Here is a 19497-nt window from a genome sequence, read left to right as displayed (position 1 = left end):
TACTTGTACCTTCTTATACTTAATTATTCCTGTTAACACATCTGAACCATGGTAAGGGTTTGAAATTTTCAATTGTGTTGCCAAGGCCAACATGATTGTTGGGGGTATAGAGGGCTGAGAGCTGTCTACACAGTTATCATGAAATAGTCAGGACAAGCTGGCGATACCTTGGTCACTCCAGCTAGAACATAATCCCTCTATGTGTGTTCTCAAATAACAGAATAACAAAAGAATTCAGCCAGTGCCTGTGTGAGCTGCAGTGAGCAACTGCGTGCATCAGTATTTCCAGAGACGGTGGAGGAATGGGAAAAGGATTAAGAAGTAGACAAAATGGAACAAGGATGGTGTTTATTTCAGTTTGGAAATCTGTTTTTCATATTTAGTTATAGGGGAAGCATTAGATGGGATTTGTAGGTAACACAGGATGTCTTTGATTCAAAGACCAGGGATGAAGTCTGTATCTTTGACACCATAAACTGCCCATCCTTTACTTCTTTAGCAGTCCAGTCTATCATTCCCTCTTAGCCCAAGCTCCTTTCCTATACAGTCTAAAGGTTCAACAGTTTTTCTGAAAAGGGTGACTTGACTTGTATTTTGAAAAGACAGAGCAGTTAGAAGCTATGAGAACTCTTCTTTGTCCTCCTAGAACTTCCATTCCTTAGCAATCTGATGATGCTGCATTCTGCCCGCTACATTCTCTGGTGGCCTCACTTCTCCCAGACTTCATCCTTGATAATTGAAAATATCCTCATAGTCGATATAAATCTTCTGCCTTTCTACACTGGAGCAATTCTTCCTGGACAATATCTGGCAATGTAAGACTAAAGCGAATGCTTACTTCCGTTCACTCTGAGCAGCTGAGTCTCAAAGTAAGTTCCTTTTCTAAATTTTGATGGTTGCTAAGAACATCTCGTTGTATCCTTTTCTTGCCAGAATTTAAGGTAGCAGTCTTCCTAGAATTACCTTAAGCTTCAAAAATACTTCAGTTTCTATTTGGCAATATTGAATCCATGGAATATAAATACAACCCACTTCTTGATACATTGATAACTTTATTTTAACCTTGGTGTAATATGCTGATAACTTGATTTAAATCTGAAAATAATTTTAACTCTCCCCTCAAGTTCCTAAGGGCATATGATCTTCCTTACTTCAAAGCTAGTAACTCTCTTCAGTTTTTAATTCCCAAGTTTTCTATACATGTGAGGGAATGTTTTATCAAAAGTAATAACTTTATTACCCAAAATTAGTCAGGCATTATTCGTTTTTAAGGTGTCTTATAGATTCTCTGAACTAACCTTAAGATTATTAAAATTTATTTCTATTTTATTAGTAATATAGCTACTGATATTGTAGCTCAATGGTGATAAATTCGTATCAGAAATGAAATGCTTCTTGCGGGAGTACTATGCCACATGGTTCTTGTCATGATATACTGTCTGATAATTCTTCACCAAGGTATATTCTGCGGATTCCTATCCTCTACACAATACTAGTGTTTTTAGGGCTTTCAACTCAGCTACATATTTTCTAACTTTACAAGTTTTCCATACAATCTGCTTCACTCAATCATTTAAATTTACACTGATGATTTGCTGATTAAAAATGTAGTTTCCAGTTCTCTAAATTCATTTCAAATGTGCTGCCAACTCTCCAGCTATACACATAATTATCTTCTGAATATCTTCCTACAATTTCTGCTTTAAGAAAATTATATAACTGTAATATAAAATTAAGAAATAAGCATCATTTCTTTCCATTACTTAAGACATTATCTAGTATTGAACTTATTTCATATATTTTGGAACCAATATTTTACTGTAACAGGAACTGTAACAAAGCAACCAATCATGTCTCCCTTTGTCATTTTAAGTAACCTTAAGGGTTTTCAGAGTCCAGATTCACGATGGACCTCTGTGACATAGTTGGACTGATAATATTTTTTCCCCACTTGTTCTTTCTACATTTGGTGACACCACCGGAGATTTAGAAACATTAAAGCATAAAACATATTACAAACATCACAGCCTTGTGTTTTTACATTCACAAAATCTGATACCTTTTCAGATCATTTACCTTTTTAAATGAAACCATTTGAAATTATTATTATACAATAATAAATATATTATTGTATTTATCATTAAATCTCCAGGACCTATAGTAATGCCGGATAATCATTGAATGACTAAAGAGAAAAAAAGGCAGAAGGGGAGATGAGAATAGAGATGAGAAGGAAAGTTGGGAGATGGAAATAGAAAGAATATGACAAAAAACGAGAGGAAAGGAACCAAAAATATGAGTTTGAAAAGTTAGTGAGTGGTTGCTAAATATTATGGGGGAGTAAAATAGCTGAGTGCACAGAACCCACTCAAAGTAAGTTTTAGGGTGATGGAATTTATGTATAGTAGTGGGCTTGTGAGTAAGTAATAGTCAGAATACAATGTTTGACCATTAACAGTGATTACTGTTAATTGTAAATAGAAAAAAAAGTCAATAAATTAGGATGACATGGAAATTTCAGATAAAGTGAATCTAACAGAATAAAAACGCAGAGCCTGGCCTTGCTGAAAAAGGAAGCTCAATTACTAATATAAAGTTACCTTTAGAATTAAGCCTCCCAAAAAATTATTTACCATCAATCAGCATTTTTGAACTGAAAATTATTTAAAACATGATGTTGGTGGGGTAGACCTCTAAAACACAGTATGTGCTTGCCATTCCATTTGGTTACCCCAAAACTAGATGATAAGACCTATTGTTGTTGACACCACACACCTCAGAAATGCAAGACAGAGGAAGTGGGCTGGAACTGAGTGGGAAAATTGTTCCCTACAGGGCAGTTTTCATGGTCCTAGAAAATTCTATTCAGGCTGCTGGGGAGAAAGGCTATCGATGGTCTGTATATCCTGTGTGTCCACTTGTGCTATGGTGGCACTACTGGTATGGAGACACCCACTCCTCCTGGAAGGGAGGGCATGAGATTAGGGCATGAGATCAGGGCTGTATTCTGTTGTTTATTTAAACTGCATGGTGTCCAACTGCCTGCCAAATATATTTGCTTAAAGTCATAAACAATTGCCACTGTAGGCCTTAATTAAAGAAATCCCTCTACCCGTAAACAAAGATGTACACAAAGAGTTGTGGCTGAACAAGATACAGAGAATGGGTGACATAAGACTGACTATTCAGCTGTAAACATCTACCTTCTGCAAAGCTTCTGCAGGTAAACATCTACCTTCTGCAGAGCCAGTAAATAAGGAGAATGACCACAAAATAATATCTGGGCTAGGGAGAGACTTCCCTTTACAGCCCAGAGGGGAGTTTCAAAAAGAGTCAGAGTAAGGGAGAAAGGGAGGACTGGAGAAAGACAAAAAAAAAAAAAAAGTCTCCATAGAGGGACTGAGCAAGGAAGCCAGAGGAGTCTCTTCAGACATCAGCCTTGAGAGCAACCAACCCAGCTAATCCTCCCAGGGAGTCTCAAAGCAATCACCAGGACAGTGTGAATTTCTATAACCATTTAGGGAAACAAAAGTTTTCCAGCAATGATTAAGTTTGGCATAGCATGCATGACAAGAAGCATGGTGATGAAAGGAACCCTAGCCTGGAGCTGTTAAGTAGACAGTGTCTAACTCTGTGTCCCAGACAGAATGGCAAAGAGGAGTGGACTTGTCTCAAGCTGTGGATTGAAGCTTAAAGTTCCAAGTCTCATCTCTAATACTTGGCTCTTTAAGAACTATAATTACATTTTACCACAATTTCTTCGGTTCTTTGGGGGGGGTTCATTTCTCTTTTCTTCTTCTTTACAGTAAGTCTAACAAGTCTGTGATCAAATATTTTTGGTTTTGTGTTCTGTTTTCTCTCTCTCTCTTTCTTTCTCTCTCTCTCTCTCTCTCTCTCTCTCTCTGTGTGTGTGTGTGTGTGTGTGTGTGTGTGTGTGTGTGTGCGCGCGCGCATGTGTATATATGTGTTCACGTGTGTTTGCTGTAATCTTTAATGTGCATCCCTACTTTCAGCGTCTGTCAATTTTGGAAGACTCGTGGTCATTTTTTATTTAACTGCTCTTTTTTGTTTTTCTTTGATTCTCCTGTGTTTGCAACTACAAATGTGTTTAGACATTTACTGTTTAGGCAGGGTTTCATGTTGGTAATTTCTTTATGGAATATCTTTAGGTTTTTGGATATTTTCCTGGGAAATTTTGCATCAACTATTTAAAAACATTCCATTTATCCATTACTGAATCTTTGATTCCTGGCATCTACATTTTGTTCCTTCAAATAGCTCTTACCTCTTTGCCAAAATTTCCCCTGTGAACCTTCATCTTTTCTGCCTTTATCACCAGAATCTTGACGCTATTACAGTTAAGCACTGGATTTGAGAGTTCAAAAATCTACACTAACAACTGATTGCAGTATTTTTATAATTTTCAGACATTTTTCTTGATTTTCTGCAGTTTTAATTTTTGTGTGTCTATTATATGTTATAGTTCATTGGTGAAATAAATATGTTTATGCTGGTACATAGCCATATATTGTCTTCTGAGAGACCATTACTGTAGAGAGTTGTATTTGTCTCTTACATGAGCAGCCACATGATACTTACAAAGTGATTTTCACTCACTCCTGAAAAATACTACAGCTATTTTAAGGATCCAAACAAGCATCCAACAGCTGACTCATATTGCTCAGATGTATGACTAGGGAGCGTCTAGACAGTATTATGCAATGTGTCATTTGTTATTTTATATAACACTTTATAAGAGATAGTAGATTGAAGCCGGGCGGTGGTGGCGCACGCCTTTAATCCCAGCACTCGGGAGGCAGAGGCAGGCGAATCCCTGTGAGTTCGAGGCCAGCCTGGTCTACAAGAGCTAGTTCCAGGACAGGCACCAAAAACTACAGAGAAACCCTGTCTCGAAAAATAAAAAAAATAAAAAAAAAAAAAAAAAAGAGATAGTAGATTGCCAATAAGTTTATACTATAGTAGAGTTATTTCCATTTTTAATGTTTGTTCACAGTAGGAAATCCACATTGCCTAAGCATATTTTTAAGTCTGTGAGACTTAAATGTGTGCATTCAATTTATTTTCATTATATCCACCCTCCAGTCACTTCCCTAACTTCTTCCAGACTCACCCCAACTATCGACATCCTCTTTCAGCAAATTGTACTCTGGTTTATAAACAGATTTCTGTTTGTGTTATCCATGTACCCATGAGTGTGGGGCCATACATGGAACTGTGAGCCACCTAAAAAGGCCATACACTTATAAAAAATAAAACTGGCTCTCCTCCCAGAGGTCATCAGTTGTCAATATCACTTAAGAATGGGAGCTTGTTTACCTACCCTCTGGCATGCTAGAAGGCTAATTTGTTTGCTCTTTTGGAGGTCTTGCAAAGGCAACCATAACCAATGTGAGTTCATATGGCCTGGAATGTTGTAATGTACAGAAAAATCTCTTTTACCGGGGTCTTACCTGTCTTTTGACTCTTATAAAGTTGCTGTTCTCTCTTTCAAAATAGTCCCTGAGCCTTAGGAAAGTAGGTGATATAGATGTCCCATTTGCAGCTGAGCACTCCACAGACACTCTCTGCTCTTTAACCAGTTGTGAGCTTCTGCACTAATTACCTTTCACTCACACAGAAAGTCGTCTGATGAGGACAGAGAGCTGCACTAATCTGTAGATACAGAGATATAAATTCGGAGAGTAGCTTGGTACTATGTTCTCTTATCAAAACAAGAGTAGCAGATCCACCCTTGAACCCCTAAGCTCACTAGCCATGGGTTCCTGACCAGATTAGCCATACTGGGCATTTATTTCTTCCTAAGAAGCAGACCTTCAATTAGAAAATGGTCGGTTACCCAAAAACATTCCTGCCAGTATTGCAGGAATCTACTTATCTTGCCACAAGGATCATTATTAGATTTGTGTGTTTATCTTGCAGTACCTGTAGAATTCAGGGAATTAGAAAGGAGGTATGGATGTGTAGTGGAAAGAAATAATATATGGGAGGGTATAGCAGAACCCAGATGAGATGAAATAGGAAAGGGTAGCAGAGAGAGAGGTCTAAGTGGAGAGGGGTAGAAGAATAAAATATAGGAGGCAGTAAAAAGGATGTTTGGAAAACTATATAGAAACCTATTATTTTATAAGCCTTTTATATTCATATAAAATAGTTTAATTGGAGTTAATCCTCCATGGGGTATAATGCTTCTCAGAAGTCATAGTTTATGTCAAATAAAAGGTTCAATGATAGTTGTAGAGTTACCTCCCCTTTAGTTTTTGGTCACAGATGTCCCAGAGACCTTCGAAGCAAGACCTATTTTGGGTGCTCTTGGATGGTCAACAGAACTAGATGGTAAGACCCTGTTGCTAAAGACACCATGCACTTTTGACACCTGACATGGAGAAATCAAGTTTGTCCTGACCAGGAAGTTTCCTCCCTGCTAGATTGCTTTGAAGTACTGGAAGGTTTTGCGGTATGTTAGGGAGAAAAGACTAAATCTCACTTAGCGTGAACTCTCTGAAATTCATTTATATCACTGAAACAGGAAGAATGAAATTGTTGAAGAGTAGTTATTCATTCATGATATCAAATGCTAAATAGAAGATAAAATAAAGCATAAAATTGCTTCAGTTTGCCTTCTAACTGATACTATAATATAGTCTAGTAAATATTTCCAAAATGTGTTTAGGGATCAAGCACCAGAGAGTTCCCAAATGTGTCTTTGATTGTCTTGCTATGTAAATAACAACCCATAAAAATAACACCCCGAGTCTTCTAGTTTCCTGAAATGAGGAGAGCTACGCATACTCATACTAATTTCTTCTCCTCAGATTTGGTACTAATTTGCTTCAACTAAAACAATAATAATAATAATAATAATAATAATAATAATCTAAAGGACTTCTTATAAATATCCCTACAGAAAAGGGGAGTGAGACATTTAGTTCAAATCAGGACCAGAATCTCTAACCTTTGGTTCTACCCTAAAAACTAGGTACCTTTTTCCCATTCTAAAATGCTCTTGATTCTTTAAAGTTCCCGATTGATCTCAGATACATAAACTCAATAAAATAACTATAAACACATGATGGTTTCACATTCTTTCCTTGTTTTGGACACTCTGGTACCAGGTTATGTTTAGTCATTGGAATAAACTCCACAAGATAGTTTTTATCTGTTTGAAATTCTCACAGGTCTGTTACTTACTGAACAATAGAATCAAGCAAAATCTCTAGTTAACAATATGTCAGAAAATAAGCATGAAAATAAGATCAAAATCTGTATTATATGAACAAGAAAGATTTCTTTGCCTTTGGAATATTCTAAAGAACTAAATCACAAGTCCTGTGTATCAATGTTGAAATATCATGAGACAAGACAGCACAAGAGATTTTTAAATTTTATTAAGTCTTAGATTACTTCAATTCTCAGTGCATTCCACCGTTTTAATTCTGTATTGCTAATTATCGATTGTTAGTTATTCTGAAATGAATAAATTTTTTGTACATCTTTTATATAAAATTAGTGATCACCAGGTCTTTAATAGAATTGCTCATTAATTTGAGCTTCCTTCAATGTTTTCTTATTGTGCTGGCTATACTCTAACTTGGGGCCATTGCACAGACTCATAATGACCAGTTTCCAAAAGAGACCCACGATAAAATAGGCTTGTGAAAATCTGTCAACTGCCAATAAAATCTTATTTCAGAAATTCAGTTAAAGATAAAGGCAGTCGGTGGTTTTTAGAGTGGTCACCATGTAAACTAAATTTATATAGCCAACCATTAAGTCGTGCTAATAACATACTAATTATGCCTGGCTGTAAGATAAATTGTGAATGTGTTAATATACACCTCAATGAAACCTGACATAATTTTATAATTTTAGAAAGATCCTTTTAACTACCTAACATCACTTTTTCTGTTTGGTTATCATATAAATGCTTCTAAAGGGATTTAGTCTTTAACAAAGGAAAGCATCATTATTCTGAGAAGGACTGTAAATATGGTAGAAGAAAATAAAATAAATTCAGAAATGCAGGAATCATCTCAAAAGGAGGTCCCACCCACCTTATAGAACTCTGAATGTGGGCACAATGAATTCCAAAATTTCCAGTGAAGAACAACAGCAAGATATATATACATATATATATATATATATATATATATATACATATATATATATATTTGTGTGTGTGTGTATAGTTTCTAAACCATTAAAATCATTAAACAAATAACTCAAGAAATGCCTCTGAGGATTTTTCCATAATTCTCTAATGCTGCTAATGTGTAAACAGAATGACACACAAAATGCTTACCATATATTACAATTTTTAGACAGCATTATATCCATTATTCTTTTCTTTAATGTCTTAATAAAAATCCAGTGTGCCACCCAAGGATCACAACAGAAGTCATGCAACATGTGGTCCAAAATATACTGAACATGTAAGCGGTTGAGCAATGTTGGAAAAAGCAAGACATAGACACTGGGTATTTCTTCCAGGACTTTTTCTGCAAACATAGCTCTACAAACCATACTTTCTTAAAGGTTCAGCAGCAACTATACATGGTCTCATCTCACAAACTTGGAATTCCCTCATATTATTAGACTATACATATCATAAAATTGGTGCAAATACCACAAAAATTATAGGTTATAGGAAATAAATAAAAATTATGGAAACCAGTATGAATAGTTAATATATAACTATGAGCAGTTGTTAAATATACCTTAGATATACTGATCATTTAAATATTTATTTCAAATAGATCAAGGGTTTAATATCATTCTTGATATAGTTTGGATACTACTATTTTTTCACATTTGGGAACTCAGATTGATGCTGAAATATTGTCTTGGTATGGAGATTTTTTTTTAAGAATGGAGTCTCATATTTTTGAAGGGAAGAGCTATAAACCTTAAGAATAAAGCAACTAGAGATTTAATGCTGCTGTATCCTCCTCCCACAAAAAACAAAGTCAAAAGACATACATCTAAATATATGAATACTCCATTATTCTTAGGTGACATAAAATATGAGATAAATAAAGGTCTAATACGCCAATGGCAAAAAAAAAACATTGAAAATGAGAACTTTTGCGGGAGAATTGTCTGTATTCTGTCAATCATGTTTTGAATAAAAGCTGATTGGCCAGGCAGGAAATATAGGCGGGAAAACCAGACAGGAAGTAGAACAGGAGAATTCTGGGAAGGAGGAAGCTGATTCCTCCCATTCCTGCCCAGATCACCGAAGCAACAGGATGTGATCTGCTCCACTGAAAAAGGTACTGATCCATATGGCAAAAACATAGATCAGAATAATGGGTTAATATAAGCAACAAGAGCTAATAAGTAGCCTGACCTAATGGACCAATCAACTTTATAACTTAGAGATCTCTGTGTGATTTTTCTTTGGAGTTAAACAGTTGGGGGTACCAGGCAGGACAGAAAACTCCAACAAGCAAGTTGGCCCTCATGTTACAAACTTTTCTAGGTGGATGATAGCAGTCTCCCATTGAGTCAATAGATGCAAAGTCTTAAAAAAAACACCCCACAGAGTTACTACTTAAAGCAATTCTGTTTCTTGATATAGCCTCCAAAACAGATTAATTGCAAAAGATATCCTTGAGTAACAAAGTGAATTTACTTCCATATAAAGAAAATTGGTTTAGAAATTGTTTAATCACTGAAAAGTGAAAAAAAATGAATGGGCTTTAGTGTCATCCCCATTAAACCATGCTGACATAGCTAATTAGCAGGACATCCTTTCTGTTAAGTGTCATCCTTGTCAGACAAGTAAACTCACACAACACCTGTTTCTCTCTGAGAGAAATAATTTAAAACATTCTGTATACTTTCTGAAAAATAAATCTTCATGTTCACAGGGCCAATCAAAATGAAGTTACTTCTTTGGGCCTGCATCATATGTGTTGCTTTTGCAAAAAGGGTAAGTAACTAGAATCTCACATTTGCAGCAATGGACGAAAATACCCACTAAGTGTTGGTGAGAAGTCATGCTGACGGTGAAATGAGTACAGTGTTGATACGCATCATCAGAGAAACGTGCTGCGCACATAAATTGGGCTTTTTTAAAATCCTGAAAGGAAATTTTCAAAAGCAAAATAATAGATTCTAAAACATGGAACATATCAACAGCTTGAAGAGGTGAATTCACAAGCAGGAAGCTGGCAGAAGGAAGCATGACAGATAATCTTAGCAGGGTTTCTCCAGCAGTGAAATCTCATTGCCGAGATAGCTACGGGGTATGAATATGAATCAAAGGATACTCAAGGGAGTAGAAGTAAATGGACATGAGTGGAATGTGAATCAGTGGGGCTCTAGATCATTTTTTTTCATTCATAGAATCCCACTATTCAGTCCTGGCTGGTTTGGAACTCCTTACGGAGACCAAGTTGGCCTCAAAATCAGAGACTTGTCTGCCTTTGTCTTCTGGATGCTGCAACTAAGGGTGTGGGCACCCAATACCTGACCTGAAAGCATTTTAATACTAACAAACGAGTGTGTTAAATTTTCTTTTTTGGAAAATAGGAACATCCACTCCAAGTAATTACTTTGAATACTAAGTAAGATAAATACTGAAAGTGATTAGCAATATTTCCATGATGGAGTAGAAACTCAGACAATGTGACACTTCTAATTATTATCAGCTAAATTCCAAATTATTATTATGTCCTTTAAATGTTTCTAAGTTAATTTCTAATTCATAAGATAGTATGTATTGAGTTTCCTACACTAGTTTTTATTCTTCAGGTTACCTTAACCATGGTGAATTCATAAGACATAATGAAATTTCACCAGAAAACATTGTAAGATCTACAAAAAGTGTCAAAAGATCCAATACACACACACACACACACACACACACACACACACACACACTCACAAGCACACACAGCAGCACCAGGTTGGTAAAAGAGAAAAGTAAAAACATGTATTGTTGAGAGTCATATGACCTTTCATATGGAAAAGATTTCTCTGCACACACAGTGTTGCAAACCAGATTCTGTTCAGTCAAATTAACACTTCCTGTCCAAAACATCATAATGATTATGATGGCAAAGCTACTTAATTCAGACCACAGACTCATATTAAGAAAAGATTATAAGGTTATGCAAATTCTTCAGTAACAGGAAGGTTTGAATGCAGGTGTTTTCAGTTAAATAACCACATTAAAATATTTTTCTTTGTTTTAGAGGCGCTATCCCTTCATTAATAAGGTAAGAACTTTTTGTTTTTATAAAAATACATGTTTTACATTAAGTATACTTGTATTTAAAGATTCTCTATATCCTTGGAAATACAATTAACTTTGATTGCTATTAAAATATTTTTATTAATTTATTCATGTTAGATGACAAAAATGAATGGAATATAAGCATACCTATGATAAACATATTTACCAGCAAACCTACATTTCTAATGAGAAGAAGCATAAAAAGCTCACCTTTTATGGTGTAGTACAAGTACAAGTTTGCTATGTCCTGATTTAACATCATGCATCTATGATATTTTTTAATTTGTACTTAAGTAATATAACTGATGGACAATGACATGAGGTATTAGAACAGAAAACACGAGATAATAAACAACTATATATTCAATTATGTATTTTGTTTGTGTTTGGGTTGTTTTTTCATTTAAAGCGGAGAGATTTGAGAAAAGGTCTCATATAGCCCAGGGCAGCCTCAAATTCTGTGTCTCTGACCATGATGTTTAATTTCGATCCTCCTGCTGCAACCAAGTGTTTGGATTTTAGATATCTACCATCATTCCTGACTGAATTTCTTCTAGATATTGGAAACTAGAAGTGGTATATGATCATACCCGAGGAACTGCATGATTTCTGTGCAGCAAATAGTCACAAATTATTCCATGTAGGAGACAAAGTGCTTAATGCTATTTTTTTTCTTTGGTTTTTTATAATATTTGTCTCCAATGAAAAGTGTTTTTATCCATCAGTGTGCTATGCACTAATAGAAAAGTGTAGCAAAGAAAAACCCAAAAGAAATGGCCCAGGATGACAGTGCTTTTGAATAAAAACAACTAAACTGAAACTTTTAAAACTTTTTAAAACTGAAAGAGTTTTATTTGTTATTTTTGATTTTTACAACCATCAACTCCTGCAGTGCTTTAACCTATAATAAAAAAACAATTGACTTTTGCCACTGTGCCTGTCCTGGGAAGTTATTTCTTGTGCATATCTTATACCTTAGGGAATGTGGAAGAATGATCTATTGGAAAACTTTAAGATTGGCAATTCTAGAGAACCAATCTAAAATTGGAGAACAATATTAAGTTTTAAATGGAAAGTTTGGCTAGCTGGAGGTGTAGTATTCTAGGCATTTGCAAAAGAAATCTGGCTACCCTTTGTAATAGGCACTAGGATCCCAGTGCCTACAACTAGGGTACCACAAAGCAAATACTGTGTGTACATATATATGTATATACATATACATATATGTATATATAAACACATAAATATAAAGAAATAATATTATTCAAGAAAAAGCATAAATATTTCAAAGTCCCTAAAAAAGTCCATTTACTGAGAAAATATGCTGAGAGCTTCATTTAATAGCTAAGATTTTAAAGTAAGCACAAATGAGCATATAATGTGGCTCTCTGTTGAAAACAAGGAACTCGTTATGAAAACACATAAAAAGTTTTGATTCCGGTATTTGAAAGTTTCCAGATAGACTATGGAAGTGAAGTGGCAGCATAGAAACACTGGAAGTGGGTAGACATAATCCTTGAATATCCATGGTGTTGAGAGGCTAGGGGATTGTATTCATGTGTTCATAGGGGGCTGCGCATGGGTATGGTGGTGTGTGTGTGCACGCATATGTGAAGAACAGAAATCAACATTGGTATCTTACACAGTTGTGTTGTTCTCTACCTTAAATTTCAAGCCAAGGTCACGTCTCTTACTCATTCAGGGATTAGGCAAGGCCGGCTGCCAACAACTGTGAATACCCTCCTGTATTCATGTCCTACCTGCCCACCCCACAAACTGGGATTATAGTTAAATATCTCTGTGGCTGGCTTTTGTAAACAATAATTCCACATATATAATATTCTTTATTTTTTATTAGTCCTTTTAGAGTTTCAAGTTTCATACAATGTGTTTTAGCCATATTTACCCCTCTGCCCAACTCTGTTACATCTGGTTTTTGGGTGAATGCTGGAGATAAAAGATTGTTCCCCATGCTTGTACAAACAGGTGCTTTGCGGACTGAGCTGTCTCCTCGGCCGTGTATATCACATGACTCTTTAAGTTTTATTTATTTATATAGCATTTTTGTTACTTTTGAACTTTTCATACAATATATTTTGGTCATATGTTTTCTCCTCTCCCAAGTCCTCCCGGATTCTCCCCACCTCCCTACCCACCCAACTTCATTTTCTTTCTCTCTCTCTCTCAAAAAAATCCCATAGCTAAAAAGATAAAGCCAGGCAAACAAAACAAGATAAAACTAAGAAGACAAAAAACACTAAGCAATAACAAAAGAAAAGAACACACACATTCACACACACACACACACAAAAGTGTCTGTATAGTATTGATAAACTACTCCTGAACTTGAGGCTCCATCAAGCCAATTCTCCCCTCTAGCAGAAGTTATCAATTGCAAATAGCTTCTTGGTTAGGGGTGGGACTTTGCACCCACTTCCTCTTCTCTGTGTTAGGAATGTGGCTGGTTAGAATTTGTGAAGGTCTTGTGCATGCTGTCACAGTCTCTGTGAGTTCATTTGTGGATCAGTCTTGTGTCTGGAAGACACTGTTTTTTTGGAGTCATTCACCACCTCTGGTTCTTACAACCTTTGCCTCCTAAGTGATCTGAGGATTCTCACTGTCTGCATGTTGTTCAGTTCTGGGTCTTGGTGTTAACTGCCATCTGCTGCAAAAAGCAAATACTCTGGTGGCAATTGAGCGATGCACTGATCTATGGGTACAGTAGTATATCATTAAAAGTAACTGTACTGCTATGGCTATTTAGCAGAATTGTAATATTGGATCCTCCCTCTCCACCTGGGCCATTGTCTCATTGATTCTCAGACTCTTCCCTCACTAATATTGTCAGGTGTCAAACGCATTTACAGAATGTTTACTGAGAGTCAGTTATTATGGTACATACCTATGATCTCAGAACCCAGGAGACCAACCTAGGAAGATTGCTATAACTTTGAGATCAGCATGGATTATATATCAAGTACCAAGCCCAAAGCCACACAGCATAAATAACTGTCTCAAAAGAAAAATTAACAATAACAAGATGATATATAGTTATAGAAAACTAAAAGTAAGTCAACCACCTATGGCTCTTAAAAAAGGAAAATTACAAAAACTTCATTACTCACAACTCCTCCAATTGTAAACAGGGATTTGAAGTGTTATTTATTCTTTCAATGACACCAAGTTTAAAACAAGTCTTTCTTTGTTTCAGAAATCACCCTCACCCAGTGAAGAGGTAAAGTATGTTCACATCTATCTATAATTAAATAGAAAAATATACTGCTTATAATATTTTGCTTTAAGATATCATTTTCCATTAAATAATGTTAAATAATTCAGTTTTATTATGTTTTTCCTTGAAGTAATAGGGATTTATTTAGGAACATGCTCACTTCTTTTCCTCTCATGGCCAACTTATGCATACATTTGTACCCAAATATGTATTATTTATCCAAACTGACATCCTGCCTACCATTGTGCTTACTTACTAGGTTGAGTAGGTTTTACTATGAAACACAATCTTATAAAGTATAGTTGAGAAGGCAGGACTTTCAAAAATGTAAAAACTGAATCTATATACAAAGGAAGTCTATTATTAGGAAAACACCTTGAAATGAATCTAAATAAAACAACTGTGCATGAAATCATTAAGTTCAGTTTCTCAAAATTGTTTGGATTGTAATTAGGCTGCAGCTATAGAAGATATGCATATTCTAAGATCTTGATTTGCACATTATGGATGATCTGCTCATAAAAATATTTATGACATGACATAAAATATGTATGCATGAGCAACAAACATTTTTATTTTTTGTGAATTCTTACATAATTATGTGACCTGAGCTTCCAGACTGTCTTCCAGAATGGGATAGACAAATATAGAACAGCCAGAGGAACTTCTGGATGTCTTATCATGAAAGAAAATATGAAAACTTGATGAAAATTTTGTGATCAATTTTATTAAAATACCCATTTAAAACCAGAGATTGTACTGGGGAAATTATATATGAAAAGCCAAGTTCCATATTTCCTGTCCACTCTTCTGATAACAATTCCTTGAAGGAGTTGAAATTGATAAAAAACAGGACAGATCCAATTCACAGGTCACACACAGTCCTATCCCTGGAAGAGGAATACGGAAGTGAGTGCCTCAGTGGAAAAATTTAGAGACAAGGTGCATGCCAAGCGCAGCAGGCATGGAGCAAGAACATGGTGGACAGAAGGCTGGAAGAACCAGTCCACTCATCTATGTCCGTCCTGCTTTGCTCTTCTTTGTCCACACTCTTCTGCCGGAATACACTAACCTGTACACAAAGTGCTGCTTCTTCAGTGTGTAACACTCATTTGCCTATATGCAAAGTGATCCTCCTACATTCTGGGTTTATTTTCTCGAACTATTTTTATTTCAATTATCATGAATGCATATTAGTTTTTAAGAAAGACTAAGTGGGTGCTCTTTAAAAAACATTACTTACATATGACCATAATCATAACCGAAATAGAGGTATAGACAGTCAACTAGAATGAACTCCTTTTCTTCTATTTAGGATTACTTTGGACATCGCTACCCACTTAATCCACCTCTCAATATCCCATACGGCTTATGGAATGATAATTTACCACCTTTTCTTTTGCCTCCTCTTGAAAATCACCAAGCAAATACCATCACCAAATTCCCTGGAAATTCTGAGCTTGAAAGAGGACTATCTCCATACCCCTGGATTCTAACTTCTAAAGTTCACTATGTCTTCCAAAACCCTAACTATCCCTCGGAGGCCTCACTGAATGGTCCCACAGTATCGGCTCCTCTTGCTCCTCCCCCACCCCCTCCTCCCAGGCCATATCCCTTTGTCATACCTCCAAAGATTTCTGTTTCACCCATTACATCAGAGCCTGGCGCAGCCCTGGCAGTGCCTCCCGTAGGCGAGGCTTTGGTACCTGAGTTCCCTGCAGATAAAACTATTTCAGGCTTGCCTACTGCAGTCAAATTTGGACCACCCCTCCCACTTTCCGAACCCAAAGCTCCCGCAGCTGAGCCTGTGCCAGCCCAGTTTGCCGCTCCTGAACCTGTTGCAGCCCAGTTTGCTCCTGAACCTATTGGGGTAGCTGAGCCTGCTGCAGGCCACCCAATGGCACCCGAACCCGCTACACTACCCTCTGTGGCTGCAGCCCAGCTTATACCAGCAGAACCCACTCCAGGAGGCATGTCTGCTGAAAACAAAGCTGCCTCAGGAGAGCCTGCGGTAGCCCAGGCTATACCGGTTGAGCCTGTTGTAGGCCCAGCTGCTGAAGTCAGGCCTCCTGCCCTTGAGCCTGCTGGAGGCCTACTTCCTCCGGCTGAACTTCTTGTGAGCCAGTCTGCTGTGGGAAAACCTCTTATACCTGAGTCTACTGAACTGAAACCCGAGGGAGCGGAGCCTATGGAGGCCAAATCTGGTAGCCAAGAACCTCTGCCTTTTGTTTTGTACCAGGTGGGTTACCTCCTTTACTGCTGAGTGCGTGGCACTTGTAGAAGGGAAGACACAACTTCTGTACAAGAAACACACCTGTTCAGGGTTAGGAGCTGCTGTTTTAGTAGACAGTTAGTCGACAAATAAATATTGAAAGTGTATAAGGAGTTTGCATATACCCATGAAAAAAATTTTCAGAATTCGAATATTTGAATATATCTACTAGAATGTACCCCAATGCCTCTTGTTTCCTCTCACGTCTTCTCACATCTCACATCTTTGATAAACTTCCTGTTAGATGAAAATGATGAGCTGGTGCTAGAGAGATAGCTCAGTGGTTAAGAATACTTATTCTTGTAGAAGACCCAGGTTCAATTCTCAGCACCCACATCCTTCTGTAACTTTAGTTCCATGGGACCCAGCATCCTTTTCGGGCCTCCACATGCCCCAGGCACATATAAAAGTTTTAAACTCATTAGCTGGACAAATTTACCTTATTTATCATATTATAGGAAGAATTAATATTTTCCCATGTACTATGCACAGATAATACACACACACACACACGCACACACACACACACAAAAGCATGCATGCGTGCACAAACACTCAACATTAACCTATAATGTGCAACCCCTAGACTCTGTGCAGAGAATATGTGAAAATAATTACTGGTCCCCCTTTTCTGCTCCTGTGAGGAATGACTATTCTTCACAACATGACATTCAAATCATGAGAAACTTCTTCTTCCTCATAATTATTTCAGTTCTCGGATAGGGTCTTATTATTAATCGAGGCTAGCCCAGAACTCACAGAGGCACACCTCCTGAGTGTTAAAATAAAGCTGTGCACCACCACACCCAGCTCCTTTCCCGTAATGTGAAGCATATATTTTGTTTCAGGCAAGAGAGGGAATCCACTTTATGTTACTCATCATGTCTGGAAGCAGATTTCTCTTGACCTTTTATAAGACATCTCAGAATTGCTCAATTATTTGGGAAAGAAAGCCCTCGTGCTAGCAAACGGAGTATATTTTAATTATAAATAAAAATATCCTTTTCCTTTTAGGGAGAGAAGTGAGGTTTCCTGGAAAAGAGACTACTATTCATTTGTGTCTGTAAGTAATTCGTACCAATGAGATATGGGTGTTGTAGGTGAACTATCTTTAGATATGTGCGTGTGTGTGTATACACGTAAATATATATGCATATATGCAAATGTATATTACATTATAATACATATATTACAACATAGAAGTGAGAAAGTGAGGTGCAATCACTGGTTACCTGTGTCCCAGAAGTTAAGACATGATGAATTTATGTACTGTGTAAATTTTTCAGGCTGTTTTGAGACTAGATGGTTCTTCAAAATTATCCAAAGTGGTTATGACCTAACTATTCTGTATAATAGTCATCAGTTCAGGACAAGCTTCAATAAATGGCATGGAGACTAAACTCTAGAGAAGTGTTGTCCGTTAAGGACCAGTGGACAATTCTGTCTGTTTTCTACTAGCTTGCATCCTTACCCAGTTTCAAGTTCTCTATCTCACCTCAATCACTGTCCTAAGAATGAAGGTCCTGGCAAAAATGCTCACTTGAGCATCTCCCCTTTTCGTATTCACAGTGAGAAAAATAAATAAAATGATTAAACTATTTCCAAGCTCTTGTTCTTCTGTACTACTGCAAAGCTACGACAAGGTTATGATTAAAAATGTTTACTGTACAAATAAATGATGAGGCACTATTTTGACTGTCAAGCAGATCAAAATTCTAAAAACTGAGGTGCCATCAACGCCTGAAGTTACACTGAAAAATCAATTGTGATGGTAACTAGGGCTATAAGTGATACACCCTAACAATATTCATTTCCAATAACATTAAACATTGTCAGTTTTTACTTCAACCTTGAATACTGCTAAATTATTTGGCACTGTTTATTTTACTAGAATTTAAGATGAGAGACTTATTAGTGAATAATATTCAATATTAGATGCACTTAACAATTTCACATCTTCACAGGCATGTGTTTCCAGTTTATTACATGTAAGATACTCAATAAGAAACAAGCAAAGAGGGAAATGATGCCTTTCTGAAAAGTCCATTAAAATGGAGAAAGAATTTTCCTTTAAATTATTCAATACCAAAAGACAATATTGATCTAAATGAACAGTCACTCAAGGCCATGATTTTTGATACCTATATATGTGTTCAAATAAACTGTTACATTTCATTTTAGTTCAACTATTTATTAATTCCTATAGAAATATATAATTGTAAGAATGTAGCATCTGTAAAAAAGCAGAAATCTTTACTTTTAAGCATGTATTATGACATGAATTTTTAGATGACAAATCTATAAAGTTTATCATAGCAAACTCATAAAAAAATAATCTTGCTTTATCTGTAAGAAATTTGAGAATTTGTTATCCAAAACTGATGTTATTTTATTTTTTACAGATGATGATGATGAACAAATCGAAGAAACTGCATGTTCTTTCTTTTCTCGCCAAGTCATTTACTATGTGTTATTAAAGCTAGCAGTCTCTTCATACTGATTGGCTTATGCTGGATTTCCTTAGACCATACAACAAAATTAAGTTGATGGAATGATTTACTTTCACATCAAATTATAAAATATATACTTCATAGGTATAAGAAATTTAAACAGTTTAAATGTGTACGAATAGTAAGTACATTTTTTTCAAACAGTCTCTAGAATACAAAACAAATATGTTACGTTATTGTCTTTTGTGTCTAAATACTTGCCTCTAGAAATCATTTTGACTAT

At 36.2% G+C, this 19497-nt stretch overlaps 1 protein-coding gene across 2 annotated transcripts; it reads left to right on the top strand.

Annotated features, from left to right (window-relative positions):
• The first annotated feature begins 661 nt into the window (after positions 1-661).
• Prr27 (proline rich 27) lies at positions 662-19260 on the top strand. 2 transcript variants are annotated; one of them, XM_048427943.3, is made up of 7 exons: positions 662-869; positions 9891-9952; positions 11220-11243; positions 14472-14495; positions 15808-16731; positions 17779-17827; positions 19167-19260. In XM_048427943.3, exons 2-6 carry the CDS (start codon positions 9902-9904, stop codon positions 17788-17790), a joined length of 1035 nt encoding a protein of 344 aa, XP_048283900.3. In that variant the 5' UTR covers positions 662-869; positions 9891-9901; the 3' UTR covers positions 17791-17827; positions 19167-19260. The 2 variants fall into 2 exon arrangements, with proteins under 2 accessions (XP_048283900.3, XP_048283908.3); XM_048427951.3 differs by lacking the exon at positions 662-869 and adding an exon at positions 6301-6354.
• Positions 19261-19497: the final 237 nt, after the last annotated feature.

This window comes from Myodes glareolus, chromosome 8 (assembly GCF_982192425.1).
Source record: "Myodes glareolus chromosome 8, mMyoGla1.1, whole genome shotgun sequence".
Lineage (NCBI taxonomy): Eukaryota > Metazoa > Chordata > Mammalia > Rodentia > Cricetidae > Myodes > Myodes glareolus.
The sequence above is the reverse complement of the archived record's forward strand: the minus strand, read 5'-3'. Positions and strand labels throughout refer to the sequence as shown.